Below are 23248 nucleotides of genomic sequence, written 5' to 3' on the forward strand. Positions count from 1 at the left end.
TTTTCCTATCTGATTTTGATAATGACTGGGAAGTTTCTGATTTACTGTTTTGATGGGTTTACTCTTACAATGAATTGTCTTAGGATGTGGCTAAACTTCCCGAGTCTTCTAGGCTCAAGCCCACAACCCTCTCCTGCTCCTGTTCCAAAGGGACAGCTTCTAACAAGAGGCCTTAGAAGACTGCCAATGCCTTTTGTATTAAACTTAATTAAATGGGCTGCCTAGAGTAAAACAAATTATAACGCTAGAAACTGCAGCTGGCCACGAGTTGATTCCAAGGGTTTTTGGTTAAAACAAGGAAAAAGGATCATAGATACTACTATAAATTACTTTTCAGAAAAAAATAATTGGTTAAAACAGAAGAACACAGGAAAAAGATTCTGAACTAGCAGATATCATACTCAGTAAGAAGCTATACAACATTTTTGATGCAGGCCGAAGTATTTTATGTATTCCTCTCCTTTAGTCCTGATTATGAAAGACTGCATGCATCTTAAGGAGTACAGGACATTCTGATACTCAATTACGGTCTCACTTTCCAGTTATCACCAAGCTGTGATTCTCCGCCTCCCCATAGGGTGTCAGGGACAACTGACAGAGGGCCAAGGGAAGACTTCCTGATTACTGTGATACTGTGAAAGCATGTTTTCCTTTTCCCCAGGGAAAAAAATAATCTTAGTCGTTGATTCAATTCCCTTCCATTTTTTAAAACCTGGGAGCTACCTTCAAATCAATGTGGTGTCATTTTATTGTGAAGAACATAACAGCTATTCTATGGACTTTCCTTAATGCAGAATTTCCAGTAAAGGTCCACTTGAGTAGTGCAAGATACACTCACCCTTCTTGTGTTAAAAATGAGTTGATGGCTGCTAGGGTGAGTTAAAATGGACATAGTCTTTTTGAGACGGAGTCTAACTGAAATCATTAAAACTCAACATACGTTGCAGAAAAAGCCAGAGCATACCATTCTCAATGTTTTGGACATCAGGGCATGAAACTTGCTCTAATGTTCATTCTAAGAGAAGCCTCATCATATTCATATATTCCATGAGGATGTTCTACTTATTATATTTTTATGCTAAGACTACGGCATGAATGCCACCCAACAAAGGCCTTAGGATGTCTATAAGCAAGGCATTCTACAGCTCAAGCTGAAACACTGACAAATAATATACTTTACAAAAATGCAGTATTTTCTAACACTGACACTCTCGTTCACTTGTATTCCAATAACCTTTCTTAAAGTGATAGAATTACAGTGAGCACCCAGGGAATGACACAGTCTGTACCCTCCCTTATTCCCGTTGGACGCCAGAATGGATTACAAGAGAAAAACTTTTACATGAACCTGGCTGTGCTTCACAGGATATCATCATTCTGACAACCAGATCCAGGAACACAGGCATAAATACATGTCTGCTCTGTCCCCCTTAACCAGCAATTTATAAGAAATTCTTGACATGTGTCCCACATGATCAGGGAAATAGGAGGGTTTAAATGAAAAAGGGTAAAGGTGCATAGAGTTCCTTAGTGAAAGATTATCTAAAAATTCAGCTTAATTCAATGAATATTTACTAAATGCTCAGTCTGTGCTATATATACTGTGCTGCTCTCATTTATAGTGTATCATAATTGCTAAAGAGAATAGATATGAACAAATAAGATGAAAGAACATGTCATCATTTTTCCAAATCTGTCTTCTTTCCTTCTATATACTCTTAACTGGCACAAACCATCCTACTGCAAGAAATTATACAACCAATGCCACAAAAACGCCGTCTTTGGGTCCTCTGAACCAAAGAGATTTAGAATGCAGGGGGAAGATGCATCTGGTCTCCGTGTTTGGCAAAGCACGAGGTCGAGGTGAGAACTAACAGAGACGGAACCATCCTGTTCTGTATAGTCTTACTGAAACACAGCAGATGAGCTGACAGTATTCGCTCAAATCTTTAGGCTGTCTGAGTATCATCATTTTGAATATGCAATGGGATTCAACATCAGGGAGATGCACAGGGCAGTTTGTAATGTTGGCCAAGATAGCTGGCCTGTTATCTGTTCATGGCTAACGAACAAGGCTTCTTTCCCCTTCCTGGGCTACCATCATAATACTTGGATGAGTTATACAGTTCACAAAGGTTTAAAACGTCAAAAATCCTAAACTGCTTGCTGGGGAGTTACAAGGTTCTACTTGCTTCAGCCAAAAGTTATTACTGAGAACCTACTATGTGCTGGGCTGGTAGATACCCTGTCTTCAAGAAGCTTACTGGTTGACAGACTCAGCTCCCACCACAGGCAAACACTTCAGAACAACCCATGACTAGTCCACCACATATTGACGACTGTCTTTTGTGGGCCTGCAGCTGTGCTGGAAATGGAAAGCGGCAGGATCGTGGCAAACACACCTCTCCCCTCTGAGAGCACCTGCCGTCCCTGCCGCCCCGCTGGCTACGGTCCCCACGGCAATAGCAGCCTCACCAGGAGAGCAGGTCAGGTCACATGAGCGCTTAGAGGCGGTGAGGAAAAGTGGGATGAAGCTCATTTGATTGTGACAAGATTTTAATGTTTGGCCTCATTAGTAAAAGAGTCAGAAAGTTTAAAAGAAATGTAATCCGTCTCGACTGCAGGGCTACAATCCTCTGGATTCTTAAAGAGTCTTTCACTGAAGGTTCTGGTTTCATTTTCAGCAAAGTACAAGTACCCTAATGCCTATGAAATAGATTTAGATATAATAATTTCTTTGAAAACGACTGACTTCCAAGCATACTAAAGATGCTGTTTATTCACGGGATTGTTTGACTTGGTTTTATGTGCTAGCTCTGTGGTAAATCTGGGACATTTAACTGCTCCCTTAAATATTTAATTTTACCCATAAAGCAAATGCAAAAGTAAAACAAGCAAAGTGAAACAAAATGGAAAAAAAAAAATCACACGTTTTTCTAAACTTTAAAAACCTAGGTTCGAAGTATTTTATGTTTCCTGTGGTAAGCTCGGTGGGCAAAGGGAGCTGGGGTTCTTTGTCTTGACTTAAAATATGCAGCATGACAGATGGAACGATGGGTATGCTTCCTTCACGGACACTTCTGCTGACACAGTCTGCGGTCTGTGTCCAAAATAGCTAATGTGCTTTTAACCATTGAATGACACTTCTCTATTATAGAAAAACAAAGCAATTTTTACCAATGTTTGAACAAATGATGTATAAAATGAAAGAATAATTTGTTTTTATAGCTCTCTGCCAAGCTCCATAGCAGGCTGCCCAACCTGCAAACAATTTATTCTGTAAGAAATGTCACTAAATAATGACAAGGACTCACAGGTCAAATGGATTTACATTATATAATTTAAATGTCATTCCAGGAAGACCTGATGGCATTTTTGAACAAATAATCTCATTTATTTTTGAAGCTCTAAGCTTCAACAAGTTAATTACTGTTGAACTAATGGGTAAACTGAGCATTATAATATAACGTGTGAACATTTGCTTTATCTACACTTCAAAAATTTATAGAATTATGCAAATGCCACAAAATGATTCATTAAATATAAAAGAGGCTCATTGGCATTTAAGGTCTGAACTTAACCTACATCATATTTAAAATATACTGTAATTCTTTCTGCTTTGATTAAATGTGAAGGAAGTCTGGTCCATTTTTTCAGGCCCATTGAGAAAATATTGCACATGCAGGCTTCATCACTGGAAAGAAACTATTTCTAGTGAACATCTATAGCCAAGTAGGTAAAATGTCACACCTCAAAACAGTCAGTCTATCTGAATTGCACAATGTCCAAGAAATCTTTCAGGAGCCAAAAATGAAACACTCTTAAGGATGCAAAGGAACAAGGTATGGATTACCAATTGCTGTGACATTTGGCCTTGAAGTAAACGTGCTTTCTAGTCACACATAAAACCTATAAAAGTTCCACCAGGGTTCTGCTGAAAGAGATACCAGAAAGTAAAACAAAAAAGGCAGGTTTTTAATCTTCATATTCAGGAAAAACATCATTAGCAAAAAGGGGTTAATGTGAACACGTACACTTAAATTTACTGGAAAATAGAGCATGCTGCACCTCAGTATAACATGAAAGGCAGGCATCCAGGCCCGTGAACACACAGCTGGGGCTGTGGAAGGCATGGGGAGATGACGTCCTAGTTCTCACAGGGAAGACGCCGGGGGCCTGACTGCAACAAAGGGTCCTCACTGATTAAAGAAGAATTTAATCCTCGGGCATCAAGCCCTAGCATCAAGTACATGAGGCAGACTGGGAGATGGTGGTAGCTTCTTCTGAACACTTTGCACAAGAGTTGCCCCATGCTGAAATAGAGAGTTATTTGTCTTCCTGAGTTTCTTCAGGTCACTGTTTCTTGTTCTGACTCATTCTAGAGGCCGGGCAGCCATCCGGCAAGGGGAGCTGTGCCCTGACCCCAAAAGATGCTGTCATGCCCTCCCTGACAAAGGACAGATGTGAGCGTATCACTCTGGCTGCCTGAGAGCAGGAGCAGACAGGATGGAGAGGAGGCGTCTCTCAGCAGCAGTGCTGGGTGGGACCAGAGGCCCAGCTGCTGCCTTCAGACAATTCCAAACAGGCTTTCAGATACACTCCATGAATCCTTAGCCCACAGCCTTTCCTCCAGCTCAGCTCAGACCTACTAATGTCACCAACACTGTGTGATTAGTCAAGGTAGTAGAGTCAAAGGAGAAGGTCATAGTTTATGTTAAAAAACAGAAGAAATCAGGACAGGTTAAACGAATAGTAAAGTGCATCTGCTTGTGTTTGGAAATGAAGCCTAGACCAGAGCTGATTTAAATGTTGATTTAAACAAATGCATTTTGTGTCTAAACAGACCCTATTTTGACATACATTCATCATCACTTAAGCTTATTTCACAAACATGCCTAGCAGCTATTTTTGCAAAAACAATAATTTAGATTTGAAGACTTTGAAGGGAAAACAGGCAAGATTAGATCACAATGGAACCATTTTTGGGGGAACAATACAAATCCTTCAGTTGCTGAGATTTGTAAAAAGTGAAAAGAATAAGCCTACATACAGGGAGAAGAACTGTTAATAGAAGGAGAATGTAAGAACAGAGCCCACTTTCCCAAAAGCAGACTAAAAGATTATCTTCTTTACACATGGAATAAACTCTCGTCCATAATTTTTCAGAACCACAAATGTTATATTAAATAACCTCTGTGAGCAAAAGCATGAAAATAAAGGCATTACAATAAGTATATCCTGTCTGACATAGCCAGAGGTAACTCCACTAGAATAAAATCTTAATGACACTACAATTAATTCCTAAAAGATTGGGAAGTGGAGGTGGGATGTTTATAATGCCAATCCAAGTAGATCCAGAAGGTATGCCACCTTTGGGACTCTATCAGAGTGGGCACCCTACACCACTCCTACCCATGGTGCAATTTGAAAAACAGAAAAATCAGCCTCACCTTCAGATGCGCACGTCATAAATTTCCAGTTGATTGCAGCTAATGCAAAAGTAATTAGCTTTTCTTTATATGAATAAGCCTTTTTTCTCTTATACAATAAATACTGAAGGAATTATTTACTTTATAATAGTCTGCCATGATTTAAAGTTAAATAAATAAATAAAGATAAAGCACTGCTTCATACACTCAGCACTGGAAATAAATGAAAAATTATACTCATTGCATCTAGTCAAATCTAGTCCAACATTGGGACCAAAGCCACATATATATTTTAGATACAAATCTCTATAAAACCCATGTATTGTACTCAAGAGGCCCAAGCTATCAAACATTTACCATCGCTTAATACACAAGCAGTGCTAAACTGTACTGGTTAGTAAACATCAGTCACGAGCAAGTGCCAATATGGCTACTAAAATTCTAAGTGATGGAGACAATACAGCCAATGCTTTCAGAATATGTCACATAAGATTTGCAACATCTATTTATGTGTAAATAATGACACTGCTGCTTTTTGGCTATAAAATAGGGAAATACAACATTACAGGGCACAGGAATGCTGCTTGGAGTAAAAGAGTTAATTTTTGCTGGTGGGAGGTGGGTTTCATTAACGAAACTTTGAAAAACATGAATCTCATTCTGCTGCGGAATGCTGAGGTGAAGCAACCGTGCAGGCAAAAATAAAAACCAATATAACATTGAAAGCATTATGATGTTTGCGGAAGGAAAAGCTCTAGCTTTTGTATTTTAAATTTTCTCTAGGCCTAATCTTGGGCAATATGATCAGTTAAAATGAAGTCTGCACTGAGCTAACATGACTCTAATTAACTGTAGTTTACTGTATAATTTTTAGATGATTAACAAGGAAAGAATACTTTATGTGTCAGTATTAATAGAAAATTTGAATGCTATTAAAGTGAAAGAAATGCTAAAGATAAAACTGGCAGAGAACATAAAACTTTATTTCCACTGCTGTCGCTGATCTGAAACACATCCTCCGATTCTGTTTCCCTCTCTATACCAGTACTTCCCCTTCTTCACAGGCCTGTGGTTAGAGAGGACATTTCTTGAATGGAAAGAAATTATTTTCAAGTATAAAATTTTAAAGAAAAAATTTGAGAATGAATGTATCTTCATAATTAGATTCAGAAAGAAAAAACCCAAAAAACCAAAAACCAAATGAGGCCTACAGTGACTCTTAAAAAAGGCACTTTAATTTTTAAAGGTTAAAAAAAAAAATCCTCTTACTTAATCCAGTTCATCAGCTCCACTGTATCTGGATCATAGAATTCTCTCAACTCGGAGAGTTCATCCATCATTCCTGGCCAGAACTGAAATTAAAAACAAAACTAAACAAAAACAAAATCCACCCCCAGACCCACAACTATCACTAAAATTAAAGTGAAAAAGGAGAAACTGCATATAACTTGTGAACTACGTAAACTCAGTAACTGGAATAGTAGAAGTCCTTCACCTCTGAGGTCAACCCTTCTAAGTGTAAAGTGAGATAAAGTCTGAGAAAAGTTCCCCAAATCATTTTGAGCTGCAGCTAATTAGAAGTACTGGTGTTGCCAACTTTAAAAACTGAGCTTTTATTTTACACTAACAAAAATGCTGTTGTATGTGTCTTAATATCTAGTAAAACATTAATTTGGATATGATAGGAGTGGCAACCGTGAGAAAGTTCACAAGATATGAGAAAAATGTGACTGACTAACTTCATGTATTTATCTCTAAATGCAGAACGTACCCTTTGGAATACAGAATCTCATTTTATCCTCACAATTCCTCAGGGAGAATGATGATGCAGAAGGCATTATTACCATGAATATCTGTTCTTAATTTTTCTAGTTTAGACACCTCAGCTCAGAGAGATAGATAATCTGACTTGCTCAGATCAGACTGGCAGAGTCACAACTAGAAACTTTTCATTGTGTGCTATGGTGAGTATATTGTTTGTACTAGAAATCTGGACAAATGGTTTGATGAATATTAATATAATTACAGGTACAAAGGTAGAGAAGAATATTTGAAAGAAGGGTGGTCCAGGAAAACCTGGTATATCTGAGTATTATCTTCATGCCACTGGTGCCTCCTACTCAACATGAGTTACTTAAGCTATGAAAATATAATGCAAAAATACATGCTGAATCCACTGCTTTTGTATTATAAGTTATCTGTTTAATTCAACAATTAATTAAATGTTCATTGTTTTATGAAATGGCAGTTACCTAAAAAGACTTAATCATCTAAATACATGCTAGGGTGAACTACAGAACTCATGACCTATATTGAAACAGAAGCCCAATAATAATGCATCTATACTTCGTTCATGTTGTAAATAGAAATTTTCTATTTAAGAACCATTAACTAGAACCAAAGTGGCACCTGACTGGTCTGTGGCTGTTTTTTTAATCCCCATCACTTTCTTATCTTCTTATCATCTCATCTTTGGCCATTTTTACTGTTCATTCGTATCTGGTCTCCTGGGTGGGTAAATCAGGAAAATTGTTGGTGATGGAAAATCAGGTGTCTGCACTACTAATCCTAAGTTTCAGAAGAGATGTAATAAAAATTACTGATTAAATGATAACATTTGTAAGACTTCAATTACCCACTGTCCCTATTAATTTTGATAATAGAATACCAACTTTTAAATGATATTTTAATTATTTTGGTATAAAACATTTTGAAACCTCTGAATTCAACAATTATCAGATATTTTTCTAGTTTGAAAGTTGCTGTTGTTAATTCTGAAAATGTTACAATCTAATAACACAGTCTTAAGGTAAACTTCTTAAACAATGTGTGAAAAAATGCCAAATTAACTAAATGCTGTTGGGTAAAATGATCAGCAGTAGTTTATATGAGACTTCAGATATCCAAGTAAGTGAATTAACATGAGGGCAATGACTTTATTAAACTCTTGATTTTTGAGTGGAGACTAGTACATACTTTTCCCTTTAAAAGAGGATTATCCTAAGCAGACATAGAGCAAAATAGGTATTATTAACAAGAAAATTTGAAATCCTCATTACAAGTGCTATGTAAATAAACTTAAATCAGACTTTGAAATATTAGTTCCTATTTCTTACAGATAAATCTGTTCAATAGTTGGAAAACATTCAGTTTCAGGGTAACTGCTAATATACTTAAAATCTTTATTGTCTTTGTGATTTTGTATTTTACAAGTTCTGAGAAGCTGAAATATGTAAATTAAACTATTTTATACAGTGAAAGCTGGATGCATCAGGATTTTTCCTGAAGTCCAATACTGAGAGAGGCCTGGCCACCTGTCTTTGGAAGGATTCTTCAGAATTACTACTATCTGTCATGTGTGTGTGTGTGTGTGTGTGTGTGCGCGTGTATGTGCACACGCACGCGCACACACACACACACACACAAATGCATTCAGTCATGTCCAACTCTTTGCAACCCCTGGACTGTAGCCCACCAGGCTCCTCTGTCCATGGAATTTTCTGGGCAAGAATACTGGAGTGGGTTGCCATTTCCTTCTCCAGGGGATCTTCCTGACCCAGGGATTGTACCCACGCCTCTTGCGTCTCCTGCATTAGCAGGCAGATTCTTTACCACTGCGCCACCTGGGAAGCCCACGAACTGTCTTACTCAGGATATATCTACAAAGATTTCCTAAGGAAATGATGGCCTTTTCAGTGCTATCATTGGTTCTTCTCTGGCAATGGTTCTCAAGAGGGGTGGTGTTGGCAGATTCTGCCATACTGTAAAGGGACGTTTTGCAGTATCCGTAAGTGTTTTCATTTCTGACAGTCACACCTGGAGGCTGGTGCTATTAGCATGTAGTGGGAAGAAGGTAGGGATGCTGCCAAGTGTCCTAGAACGCACAGGACAGCCCTTAAGTCACAGAATTATCCGGACAAAGTGCCCACAGTGCTGCCACTGAGAAGCCCTGTCCTACCTAGGGGGTTCTCAAGTGTGAGGGTGCGACAGTGCCCACTGGAGGGCTGGTTACACCCGGATCCCTGGGCCCCACTCCCAGAGCTCCTGATGCGCTAGGTCTGGAGCAGGACCCAAACATCTGCAATTCTAACAAGTTCCCAGGTGATGCTGATGCTGCCTGTTTATTTCTTCTATTATGTCCTTTCTCAATTTTGTCCAGAACAAAAGACTTTAGTCCTCAAGTAGCTTTAAAAAAAATCAAAAAATTTTCAAATAAATATCTGAGACAACAAGGAACTCAGCCCCACACAGAGCAGTGGGAGAAAGGACTGCTGTGGTGTGTGTCTTTAGTGGCGAGTCAAGGATGAAGGTGAGCTGAATCTTTTCTGTGCTCTATGCCTGAGAATCGATGTGTAAAGATAAAGTTACCTCCTTCATCATCACACTTATACTCTGCTTAATCCTTAGTTGTTGCTTTCCAGATGTTTTTAAGAAGTTTCATTTACTTAGAGTAGAGCAATAAAATTCCCAGAGGCAAGGTGGCAGAAATGATCTATTTCTATGTTTGCCAGTATCTGGGAATTGGCACAGTGGTCTGCCTATAATAACAAATGTTTTGGTAGACAGGAACATGATAGAACATAATTTTTTGAAATATTTACAACAGAACTGTCCAATACAGTGATTATCAGACACTTTTTCTTAGCCTAAAACCTTTGCTTCAAATAAAATATAACATGAAAATACAAGCAAATAAACCCAGAAGCTGAGCTGCCAAAGCGGATCTTTTCTGTGGGAGAGTCCCCCCGCCTCCCGCCGCCTCCTTGAGCTATCCTCCTAAATCAGAAGCTATACACAGATGAGTTTGAGATCTACTGTTCTAACTTAAAGTCTGAAGAAAAAAACCCTAAACTTAAAAAATATATAAGTTTTTTTTCTTTTAAGAGAGGGTAAGAGTTCAATTGGATAAAACCATCCAAGTTCCCTACCCAGGTAACAATTCAAGCCTCTAAATTTCAAAGATGTGAAAACACAGACTCGTGGTCTTTTATGGAGAAGTCTCAGAACTGAAACACAGTTAATGCTGTTTCAGAAATCAGTCAACTGAGAATATGAAGAATTTCTTTACTTCCTGCTGAAACTGAAGGACAGATCACAAAGCTAATCTTAGACTATATTTATATGTACTCAGTCCTCTTACACAGATGATTTTAAGAATCTAATAAGGTGTGTAGGTTAAAGTAAGATGCATTTTAAGATCTTACTCTATCAAAAGCAGGTAATGGGGAAAACTAACTTTTCTCAAAATAGGTCTGAAAACATCTTTATTTTCAGAGTTTGTATCAGCTGAATGGTAAGTCATAACCATAATTAACTAGAATAATTAAACTGTAGTGTTTCTTGCTATAATGTTTTCATCTGTCAAAACCCTTTTTGGGAAGCACATCACTTTTCTTCTCAATGTCAATTGCCATAAGAAACTAAGCAGATACGTGTAAGCTCTGCAAACCACTCTGCTTGCCAATGGCACCAAAGTGCACTGAGTCAAAGCAATTATTCTGCTAAATAAAGACAAGAATGAGGACAATCAGTCTTACCTTACAGCACAGATACAGCAGTATTAATATCGGTACTGAATATCGCATTATACATATCTATATAAGAAAGACATTATTTAGATTACAAGTATTTGGAATACTTTTGCTTTATATTTTGCTTTGTAAATACATTATTTAAAAAAAAAAAATATATATAATCTAACAGGGCATGAATCTCCGATAGGTGAAAAAAACTGAGTCAATCATTTGTAAGGTATTTGGAGCTTCCACCATATTGCCACCTAGTGAATTTATAGGGCAGAACAACCCAGAACTGCACTTACGGGCTATTAATCATTACCATACTATTATTAGTAATTATGTACATATTATATATTATAGTAATTAACAATAATAATAGTGATAACGTAGATAATGGGATTACTGGTAATTTTTAATATTCCTTTTTGTGCTTTTCAGTATTTCCAAATTCTATATAATGAACATATCTAACTATGAAAAAAAAATGATTTAGAAAATAAAATTAAGCAAAAAATTATTTTAAAATGATTCCTTATAATGCAGGGAACCCAAAGCTGGTCCTCTGTGACAACCTGGAGAGATGGGATGGAGAAGGAGGTGGCGGCGGGGGGGGGGGGGGGGGGGGGGGGGCGTTCAGGAGGGAGGGAGGGGACACATGGATACCTGTGGCCAATTCATGTTGATGTATAGCAGTGGCCATCACAATATTGTAAAGTGATTATCCTCCAATTAAAATCAATCAATCAATCAATCATAATGTATCAATTACTTTAGTTTTAAATTTTAGTATCCATTTTATCAAACTGATCCCTAGACAACTCTTGGTAAAACAACAGAATATATAATGAAAGAAATACTGAAAGTCGTAAAAATGAAATGGAAAAAGAGATAGCACTGACCCTCTTTGGGTTATAAAGATGGATCAACTTCAGAAGTAACTCCCATATTTCAGGGCTGCATAAGCCAAATGACGCAAATACACACATATGGGATGTCCAGAGGTACTTCATTCTGGAAGAATACAGGCAGGCAAAGGTCAACAGTGCTAACTGTACAGAAACCTGAGACAGCTGTAAAGGCAGCTATATTATTTGTGATCATAGAACTTACTAAAACTATGCAGAAACCATCTGCCAAGGGGTTAGTTATTAATTCCATTGCCTTTTGAGAACCATCATATAAGTAAAAATAGAGGAATATTTGGTAATTAGAACTGGTTTCCAATGGTATATTGTACTGGGAGAAGACAATAAATAAGGACATTTTTATGGGAACCATAATTATTAAAGAAGATGATTGTCAGTTTCCAAATTACATTGCTAAACTATGTCAGGTAAAGAGTGGTCATAAAAAAATAAATAGATAAGACAAAAATACCTCATTGTACTCAATGCCAAGAATCCAAACAGAATCGTATGTATTAAATTGTAGGCAGTTTCTGGTTTCAGGCCAATTGTGTACTTTCCCATTTTACACATGGATTGCTGATTGGTAGAATCACTGGATAAAATAGCATATATACAAAATTAGTACTTAATTTTAATTCAGCTAAATCTTTGTTAAAGAAGAAGATATAAGAAAGCTATGCCTTCATATATTTAGAAATGTTTTATTTCCCTAAAATAAAGTGAATCAGCTCTTATCAATTTTGAATTTGTTTATGAGGCTAAAAGTGTCATAATATAAATGTACTAATATTAGAGTACCTAAAATTGAATAAATTTCACTTTAATTTAAGCAAAACCTTAAAGTCCTTCAATCCCTTTGATTATAAGAGACAGCAAAGAAATTCTGGAATCACTGAAACTATAAGAGATCTTCAGAGATGTTGTACTCACTCATATTTTTCTAGTTTTTACAAATAGGAAGTAAAACTGTATCTTGGAATTCAGTAGTTTTATGAACCAATGATCACATTCTTAACCTATCACAATATCTCATTACATACGTCTAACATGATTTTTAAAATCAAATATGGCTACATTAAAATGACTGCACCCATAAAATTAACAATAATCCTTTAACATCACCTAACACCCAGTTCATGTTCTAGTGTCTTTATTTGTTACAAAAGCTTTTTTTCAGGTAGTTTCTTTGAGTTAGGATCCAAAGCTTTCATATTGCATTTCAGCAATGTCTCTTTTAAATTATCTTTCAATCAACAGAATTACTCCCCCCTCCTGACTTTTTAAGGGCATTTACTTGTTGAAGAAAATATATCATTTGTCCTATAGCTATTTCCACCTTCTGGATTTGGTTGATTGTCTCCTTGTGGTGCCATTTAATATATTTCTCTATTCTCACATTTTTGATAAACTTTTAACTAGATCTAGAGGTTAATTATCAGAGTCAAGTTCATTTATTTTGGCAAGTACACTTCATGAGGGTACAACGTATTCCACACTGCATCACGTTGGAAAGTATGTACTGTCTGGTTATTCCCACTTGAGTGATGCTGAGATGGATGAGTGCGTTCAGATTTGCACAATTTGTTGTCAAGGGGAAAGGGAAACAACAACTAATGGCTGCCAGTTTAGGATAAAGATAATACTTCCATAAAGGCTCCACTTATCCTTCATACAAATCCAGTAGGCTTGGATATGTACAATGCTTCTGTATAACTACCGACCTGTTATTTCCTGGAATTCTCTTTTCACAACCCTAGATACATAAGAAAATGAAAATGATACTCTATGATAATTTTCACCACTGGTGATATTCTTTACCTAAACACTATGTATCACAACCCAAGCTCTGGCTTCCATTGACACTAAAAGATTACTCCAGACAAGAGCATACACTTTCATCCTCCCTTGATATTTGGGAGAATTCTGCAACACCTCTCCCAGGCTCTGCAACTGAGCCAGAAAGCTCAATTAATTCTGTGAACATAGAACGGGGTGCCCCTTTCAGTTATATAGTGCACAGTAATGTAGACGTGCTGCATAAATGTAATAGTACCATCCTTCCTAGTACCAGAAGGCAGGAAAACTTTAAATACTTGGCGGTGATAATATATCCTTCAAATTACTTAGACATTAATTCACATTAAGACACTGTAATTCTTAAGAGACTTTAATTAATGTAGTGCTTTCCTCTAATCAAGTCCTAATATCCCTACCTGGTAGATGAAGATGCTCTAAAATCTTTATCTATAATCATATACCAAATCAGCTTCCAGGGACGGCTCATAGATTCACACTGAGCATGGCAGACATTTTCACACAACACTGCAGGCCAACTGAACTTCCTGCTTTGCATGCAGTCTAGAGTCCTGTCGACACTTGATGTGTCTGGAATAATATTAAATTACACTGTCTAGAATAATTTCCATCTATTTTCACAGGGCTAAATTTTTATCTTGGGCTCGGTATAAAAAGAACACTTCTGAAAGATACTAAAATAGTTTATAGTCAATGAAATATCTTCATGGTTCAATGTTGCTTCATTCTTAATAATCATAAAACACCTCAGCTGAGCTGGGCTCACTGTAATGACTTTCTCCCAGCCAGCTCTTGGTGGCTGTGAATCAGCTCACCGGCACCTTAATTGGCAAGGTAACTACACAGAAAAAGGGCTTCCTTCTGGGCTTCATTACATCTTCACAAATGACAGTAGCTTCAACTTCTTACACTTAATTTTCTTTCAATTTAACATGGATAGTAAATGCAAAAACCTCCATCAGCTTGATAGGTAGGTATTCCATAAGTTTTTAAAAAGTCTTCATACTCCCTTACTTCTTCTTTTAAGTAGGTTAGCAGATTGCTAAGTTTTAAAAAACTGTCAATTAATACTTTAAGACTTTTAGTAGACGTTAACAATTACGGTCCGTTCCAACTTCATAAGCCCTTAAGCAAGATGCAACAAAACAACGGTTTGTAAACCAATAAAAATACGTGCTAATGATAGCTAAAGCCAACAAAATACGCACAAGGCACTAAGTACTTTATGTAATTTTAACTTATCTCTCAGAGAGCCTTGAGGGGTAAGTACTCTTAATGCTCTCATTCTATAGAAAGGGGAATGGAGATGTGGAAAGGTTATGTAATTGGCTCAAAGATCACATCATTCCCAAGTGTGTGGGCCAGGACTTCAACCCAGAACTGGGTGCAAGGCATCCGCTACTATTTACTGTCTCTTCACTGCTCCACCCTTAACAACTCAGAGTCGAGTTCATGCTAACCTGGGCATGCTCTCCCTTTAAGATGACTGTACTCTGTTCTGTATCTAATGCTTTGATTTTTCAATTTAGCAATTTTTCTGCAACACAGAACAAGCTCATTAAAGCACAAAATTAGATTTCTGAAATATGCCATACCTGAGATTACGGAAGGCCACAGCTAATGCTGCAATCACTGTGATGGACAGAACAAATATATAAGCATAAAAAAGCAGAGTATCTGAAAGTCTTTCAAATGTATTAAAAGGTAGAAGGCCAAATGCTTCTTCACACAGGTATAGGTTTGCATCAAAATCTCTAGGAAATAAAAGGAAAGCAAAGTATTTAATTCAATACAAGATAGTAAACCTCACATTTTTCCTCAAAACAAGCCTGAAATTAAAATAACTGGTAACTTACATTTTAAAGACTCTTGCTGATTTAATATAAAAAAACAAACACAGACTTTAAATTTAATCATACCTTGTTGCTCCAAATCCAAATTTTGCCTTCAGAAATTTAAATATGTGTTCGTCTGACTTGAGGTTAAGAATTTTCTGTCAGGGAGGGAGAAAACGAAAGTTGCTAATTAGCTCCTTATGCATTGTTTTCTGATAATTTCCCATTGAACACACTTATTCAGTGTCCCATTTCATAGGCGTGTATGTGTGTACGTGTAAAATTAGTAAATGTTCAAAACAATTCTTAGAATCAAGAAATTCAAAAGCTGAGATATTCTTTTTTTAAAAAAAGTGTTTTAGTGAAGTAGTTGATTTACAATGTTGTGTCAGTTTCCGGTATACAGCGAAGTGACTCTGTTATACATACATATATTTTTTTCCATTATGATTTGCTACAGGATATTGAATATAGTTCCCTGTACTATACAGTAGGACCTTGTTGTTTATCTATTTTATATGTAGTAGTGTGTATTTCAGAGTTGGACATGACTAAAGCGACTTAGCAGCAGCAGCAGTGTGTATCTGCTAATCCCAAGCTCCTAATTTATCCTTCCCTGAACTCCTTTCCCCTTTGGTAACCATAAGCTTGTTTTCTATGTCTGTGAGTCTGTTTCTGTTTGGTAGATAAATTCACTTGTATCATATTTTAGATCCCATATGTAAGTGATATGTAATACTTGTCTGTCTGTCCGATTTACTTCACTTAGTATGATAATCTCTAGATCCATGCATGTTGCTGCAAATGGCATTATTTTATTCAAAAGCTGAGCTTTACAAACTCTCTTTCTTCCTGTTTTTTTTTTTTTTTTTTTAGCAGAATCACTTTTGCAAACAAAATCTAGGCTTAAGTTCAATATGCAAAATAGATAAAAGATGAGGTTCTTTGGTTTCAGGGAAAGCGAGAAGCTGAAGCCCCAGTGAGTACAATTTTTTAAATCAGAAAACCGATAATATCATGATCTGAAACCTCAAACAGGAACATAGTCCACAAATCCTACTTTGCTGATGTAAGACTCATTCACTCAAAGATAATTCAAGACACAGCAGTAACCCTCAATGGGTGAAGAGACAAATGCCAGTGTTCATCATTAATGAGTGTAATTTTAACTCACATTACTTTATTTTTAATTTATGGCTTACCAAAATTCATACAACATAAATGGGTGAAGAAATTATATCAGAAGAAAAATGAAGATAGAAAAAAATATATGATTAATCCAGAACTGAGGTTGATACACAAAACACATTCACTAGAGATGAGCCACAAATCTGGACTCAAGCATTCTAGCAGAAAATGCGAAGAAGGAAATAAAAGCATTTATGCTCCTCACAGGGTCATAAGATTAAAACAAACCAGTTGCTTAGAAGAGATCCTTATGGTCTTAAAATTGAGACTCAAGAGAAATTTTGCCCATGGGTATATTCAAAACAGTGAGCAGTCTCAAGGAGTATCTCTTCCGAATTCTTCTCATTAGGTGGCTGGCAGAATGTCAAGTGCAATTCAACAGATGTTATTTTTGGGGGGAGTCAAAAAATAGTGGTCCAGATATGCAGCTCTCTCCTGGTTTAATCCAGACACAGATAACTGAACATCTAGGGTGGTGAGATGAACAGACTGCATAACTTTCAGCCAAACTTTCAGAAATGCTGATTGTTCTGCTCAGATATGTTTTTGGTGAGTACTGACTGATATGGAGTTTAAGGACATAGTGACAAGGACCTGGAGTAAAGGTGTTTAATGTAGCTGGCTGAGTGAAGGGTCTTTTTTCTTTCTTTGACAGTCAACAGACAGGGGGAGGGACTGTCATTTTCCTAGAGGAAGGGTCTGTCCTGGGTCCAGCCTTCCCAGAGGGGTAAAATCATCTCCATCAATCAAAGTGGCTCTGATAATAAAGCTAGTTTATTTATGAACTTAACCCAATAAAATCATGTCATTTTTTTTTAGTAGCATTGTACAGAAAACTATCCCTAAAAAGTAGATTTTTTAAATTTAGAGAAATGCTTGTTAAATGCTTTTAAAGCTGAGTTTTTAAAGAAGTTTAAGAAACTCAAAGGTGGGTTCAAAGTAGAACATGTTAAAGAGTGAATAGAAATCAAGGACTAAAATAAAGAAAACAATCCTATTACTGAAACAAAGATAAAACTGAGTCTGTTTAAAGTAAAACTAGTAACTCTTCAGTAATGTTAAATTAAATATATCATTTTATTAACATACCTTAATGATGTTGTTGAGAAAAAGTGTCAAACATAAAACGAAAAATAAATGTAACAACAGTTTCCCAAGTCTATTAAGAAAGTTTCCAGTTTTCATATTTTTCTAGAAATTAAGAGAGTTAAGTTTTAATTTTTTAATATTCATTTAACTTCACAAACATTTAAAATGAGATTACTTAAAAGATTTAAAACATTGAGTCATGCAACATACAGAGAAAATATAACCTAATTTTCATGCGGTAACATTGCTTAAAATTTGTTATTTTCTAATAGTAAATGAATCACTTAATAATAAGCTCCATATGATAAGGAATGTATCCGAGTCCTTTCTATTTTAAAGACCTTCAAAAAAAAAGATCTCTTCAGAGTATGGAGTGAGCTCCTTAGAAGGTACTCAGCTCATACTGACTGAAGAAATCTTTTGATGATTTATCCACTAATTTGTATATCACAGACTAGAACCCATTAAATAAAAACACCAGCATAAAAAATAAATTGTGCTCTTTGATATATAATAATTTTATTATAACACTCAAATAACTTTACAGATTATCAAATATAATAATATCTAAACAGTTCAAAGATGAGTGATAATTCATTTCTAATTAAAGTTAAAAGGATAAATGAGACATACAGTTTCTAACAGTCAGCTAAAAGCCTATTTATTAAAATCTTTGTGAGGACTTGTCCATAGCAATTATCACTCAAAAGACTAGTAAGAGAAAGGATTTATTCTTCCCCAAATGGAAAACAAAACAGCTTCTTGATTTAAAAGTGATTATGAGAAATGTTTCTCATATGCTTATGAGACAGAGAACAGGCTTTGCAACACTCTTAAGGAAAAGACAACTAACTCAAATTTTATGTAAATTTAAGAAATTTTAATAGCATAATAAAGTCAAAGATCAGGTGAATGTCAAACATGTTATTCTAGTAAGTGTCCCAAGGTATTTATTTATTTGGAACCTCAAATTCTCAAAACTGTTAATTTTAACTGACTTAGAAATCAATAATAATAATAATATAATATGTAAGAATGAGGGAGAGTGGTGTTACTACTTTAAACAACAAGGTGTCCACCAACTTTAAAGACTGTGACAAACGTTCCCACAAGCAATAGGTTCTTCTCATTCTTGGGTTCACACTTGAAAAGTTAACATTTTTTTCTCTTTTATTTCAACTTTAAACCAACAGCATTCAAATCAGTATCTCTGGCTAATCCTAAATTTAATTAAGACTCCAATTTTGTAGGAAATAATAATGTCAAAACAAAGGGATGATGACATATCAGAAAGCTTGAAAACGAATGCTATACCATGCACTTCAAAAAAAAAAAATAATAATAATAATGCCCCTACTGTGATTTAGTGGGAGTTTGGTCATAAATTTTCCTTTGTATCCTATATGAAAACATGGTCCAAACAACCACACGTTTTTTAAAAAGTTTAAGGACAAAAAAAAAAGTCCTACCTGAAGTTTTCTTGCAATTAATACCGAAAGGTTGAAACTGATGAGCAATGATCCAAGAATCATGGAATTAAAAAACTGAAGAATGCAGACCAGGAGTAAACCTGTGAGTTGTATACTGTACAGCCATGTCACCTGCAACAACCAAAGGTTAGATGATTACGCAGATTTTATCAGGGGACTCCCACATGCTGACGGGCTGGTCCCTAGCTGAATACATCTCAAGCTATAAATAATGCAGAAGACACACCTAGCTTCAAGTAATACAATCTAAGAAAGGAAAATAGAACATTATACCTTTTAGTTACATGACATTTTAAACTTTATAACATTAAGAAGAAAGGAGACATATGAAGTAGAGGGAGCAAACAACGGTATAAATAAATTCTAGAAATAGGCAAATGCTGTTAATAGCTTTCAATGTTCTTCTAAATTCCTTTATAGTTATGGTTTATATTTTATCATCTTCTAACAATGAATAATTTACTGTATACATTATTTCTCAATCTTTTATTTCCCAATCTTTCCTAATGATGTTGAACATCTTATCATGTGTCATTGAACCTTTATATATCTTCTCTGGAGAAATATCTACCTAATGCTTGCCTATATTTAACTGTGGAAAGTACTGTAAGAATTCTTTATATATCCTGGAAATCCCTTTTCAAACATGTGATCTGCAAATTTTGTTGCCCATTTTGTAAGCTGTCTTTTTACTTTCTTAGTGGTATACTTTGAAGTACAAACGTTTTCAATTTTGATGAAGGCCACTTTTTCTCCTTTTACATCCTCGTGATTTTGTTGCTGTTGTTTCGTCGCTGAGTTGAGTCTGACTCTGTGTGATCCCCCGGGGTGCAGCACGCGACTCCTCTGTCCTCCAGTATCTCACGGAGTTTCCCAAAATTCATATCCATTAAGTCAGTGATGCTATCTAATATGTCGTCCTCTGCCAGCCTTTTCTTTTTTTGCCTTCAGTCTTTCCCAGCACCAGGGTCTATATTGGTGAGTCGGCTCTTCGCATTAGATTGTCCAAAGTATTGGAGCTTCAATTTCAGTCCTTCCAATGAATATTTAGGGTTGATTTCCTTTAGGATTGACTGGTTTGATCTCCTTGCAGTCCAAGGGACTCTCGAGTCTTCTCTAGCATTACAATTTGAAAGCATCAATTCTTCAGCTCTCAGCCTTCTTTACAGTCCCAACTCTCACATCCATGTGACTGCTAGAAAAACCATAGCTTTGACTATACAGACCTTTGTTGGCAAAAGGATGTTTCTGCTTTTTAATACGCTGTCTGTTTGTCACAGCTTTTCTTACAAGGAAAACGTGTCTTTCAATTTCATGGCGGCACTCACTGTCCACAGTGGTTTTGGAACCCAAGAAAATAAAATCTGTCACTGCTTCCACTCCCCCCTCCCCCTGCCCCGCTTCTATTTGCCATGATGCCGATCTTAGTTTTTCTGAATGTTGAATTTCAAGCCAGTGTTTTCATTTTCATCTTTGATCCTCATCAGTTCAGTTGCTCAGTTGTGTCCAACTCTTTGAGACCCCATGGACCACAGAACGCCAGGCCTCCCTGTCCATCACCAACTCCCAGAGTTTACCCAAATTCATGATCCTCATCAGGATGCTCTTTATTTCCTCTACACTTTCTACCATTACAGTGGTATCACCTGCATATCTGAGGTTGCTGATATTTCTCCTGGAAAGCTTGATTCCAGCTTGGGATTCATCCAGCCCAGCATTTCACACGATGTCCTCTACATATAAGTTAAATAGACAGGGTGACAATATATAGGCTTGACGTATTCTTTTTCCAATTTGAACCAGTCCATTGTTCCATGTCCAGTTTTAAATGCTGCTTCTTCAACTGCATACAAGTTTCTCAGGAGAAAGGTAAGGTGGTCTGGTATTCCTATCTCTTTAAGAATTTCCACAGTTTGTTGTGATCTACAGTCAAAGGCAAGCCATTCAATATCACAGTAGTCCAAGTTTATGCCCCAACCAGTAATGCTGAAGAAGCTGAAGTTGAACTGTTCTATGAAGACCTACAAGACATTCTGGATCTAACACCCAAAACAGATGTTCTTTTCATCACAGGGGACTGGAATACAAAAGCAGGAAGTCAAGAGATACCTGGAGTAACAAGCAAGTTTGGCCTTAGAGTACAAAATGAAGCAGGGCAAAGGCTAACAGAGTTTTGCCAAGAGAACGCACTGGTCATAGCAAACACCCTCTTCCAACAACACAAGAGATGACTCTACACATAAACATCACCAGATGGTCAATACCGAAATCAGATTGATTATATTCTTTGCAATTGAAAATGGACAAGCTCATACAGTCAGCAAAAACAAGACTGGGAGCTGACTGTGGCTCAGATCATGAACTCCTTATTGCAAAATTCAGACTTAAATTGAAGAAAGTAGGGAAAGCCACTAGACCATTCAGGTATGGCCTAAATCAAATCCCTTACAATTATACAGTGGAAGTGACAAATAGATAATAGATTCAAGGGATTGATCTGAAAGAATGCCTGAAGAACTATGGATGGAGGTTCATAACATTGTACAGGAGGTGGTGACCAAAACCATTCCCAAGAAAAACAAATGCAAAAAATGCAAAATGGTTGTTTAAGGAATCCTTACATATAGCTGAGAAAAGAAGAGAAGTGAAAGGTGAAGTAGAAAAGATATATCCATCTAAATGCAAAGTTCCAGAGAACAACAAGGAGAGAAAAGATAGCCTTCCTAAGTGAACAATGCAAAGATATAGAGGAAAACAATAGAATGGGAAAGACTAGAGATCTCTTCACGAAAATCAGAGATCCCAAGGGAACATTTCATGCAAAGATGGGCACAATAAAGGACAGAAATGGTACGGACCTAACAGAAGCAGAAAATATTAAGAAGAGGTGGCAAGAATACACAGAACTGTACAAAAAAGATTTTAATGACCTGGATAACCATGATGGTATGATCACTCTCTTAGAGCCAGACATCCTGGAGTGTGAAGTCAAGTGGGTCTAAGGAAACACCACTACCAACAAAGCTAGTGGAGGTGATGGAATTCCAGTTGAGCTATTTCAAATCCTAAAAGATGATGCTGTTAAAGTGCTGTACTCAATATGCCAGCAAATTTGGAAAACTCAGCAGTGGCCAGAGGACTGGAAAAGGTCAGTTATCATTCCAATCCCAAAGAAAGGCAATGCCAAAGAATGTCAAATTACTGCAAAATTGCACTCATTTCACAGGTGAGCAAAGTCAAGCTCAAAATCCTCCAAGCTCGGTTTCAGCAGTACATGAACTGAGAACTTCCAGATGTACAAACTGGATTTAGAAAAGGCAGAGGAAAGAAAGATCAAATTGCCAGCATATACCAGGTCATAGAAAAAGCAAGGGAATTCCAAAAAACATCTACTTCATTGACTACATTAAAGTCTTTGTGTGGATTGCAACAAAGTGTGTAAAATTCTTAAAAAGTGGAAATACCTGACCACCTTACCTGCCTCCTGAGAAATAGGTATGCAGGTCAAGAAGCAACAGATAGAACTGAACATGGAATAAGAGGCTGGTTCAAACTTGGGAAAGGAGTGCATCAAGGCTGTATATTGTTACCCTGTTTATTTAAATTATGCAGAGTACATCATGTGAAATGCCGGGCTGGATGAAGCACAAACTGGAATCAAGATTTCTGGGAGAAATATCAATAACCTCAGATATGCAGATGACACCACCCTTATGGCAGAAAGCAAAGAGGAACTAAAGAGCCTCTTGATGAAGGTGCAAGAGGAGAGTGAAAAGGCTGGCTTAAAACTCAACTTTCAAAAAACTAAGATCACAGTATTTGGTGCCATCACTTCATGGCATATAGATGGGGGAACAATGGAAACAGAGACAGACTTTATTTTCTTGGGCTCCAAAATCACTGCAGATGGTGACTGCAGCCATGAAATTAAAAGACACTTGCTCCTTGGAAGAAAAGCTATGACCAACCTAGACA

At 36.7% G+C, this 23248-nt stretch overlaps 1 protein-coding gene across 3 annotated transcripts in view; it reads right to left on the minus strand.

Moving 5' to 3' along the window:
• DPY19L3 (dpy-19 like C-mannosyltransferase 3) overlaps positions 1–23248 on the minus strand; it is a 74947-nt gene that overhangs the window by 8493 nt on the left and 43206 nt on the right. For 2 of the 3 annotated variants that reach the window (XM_020873186.2, XM_020873185.2), the window contains exons 9-16: positions 19253–19384; positions 17784–17885; positions 15591–15664; positions 15267–15425; positions 12326–12448; positions 11848–11959; positions 10967–11023; positions 6699–6781 (exon numbers count right to left, since the gene is read on the minus strand). In XM_020873186.2, the coding sequence (XP_020728845.2) occupies positions 6699–6781; positions 10967–11023; positions 11848–11959; positions 12326–12448; positions 15267–15425; positions 15591–15664; positions 17784–17885; positions 19253–19384 (842 nt within the window). Of the gene's footprint in view, positions 1–5961; positions 6496–6698; positions 6782–10966; positions 11024–11847; positions 11960–12325; positions 12449–15266; positions 15426–15590; positions 15665–17783; positions 17886–19252; positions 19385–23248 lie in introns of those variants that run through there. The other variant, XM_070451012.1, reaches the window with a different exon arrangement.

This window comes from Odocoileus virginianus, chromosome 20 (genome assembly GCF_023699985.2).
Source record: "Odocoileus virginianus isolate 20LAN1187 ecotype Illinois chromosome 20, Ovbor_1.2, whole genome shotgun sequence".
In the NCBI taxonomy this organism is placed as follows: Eukaryota; Metazoa; Chordata; class Mammalia; order Artiodactyla; family Cervidae; genus Odocoileus; species Odocoileus virginianus.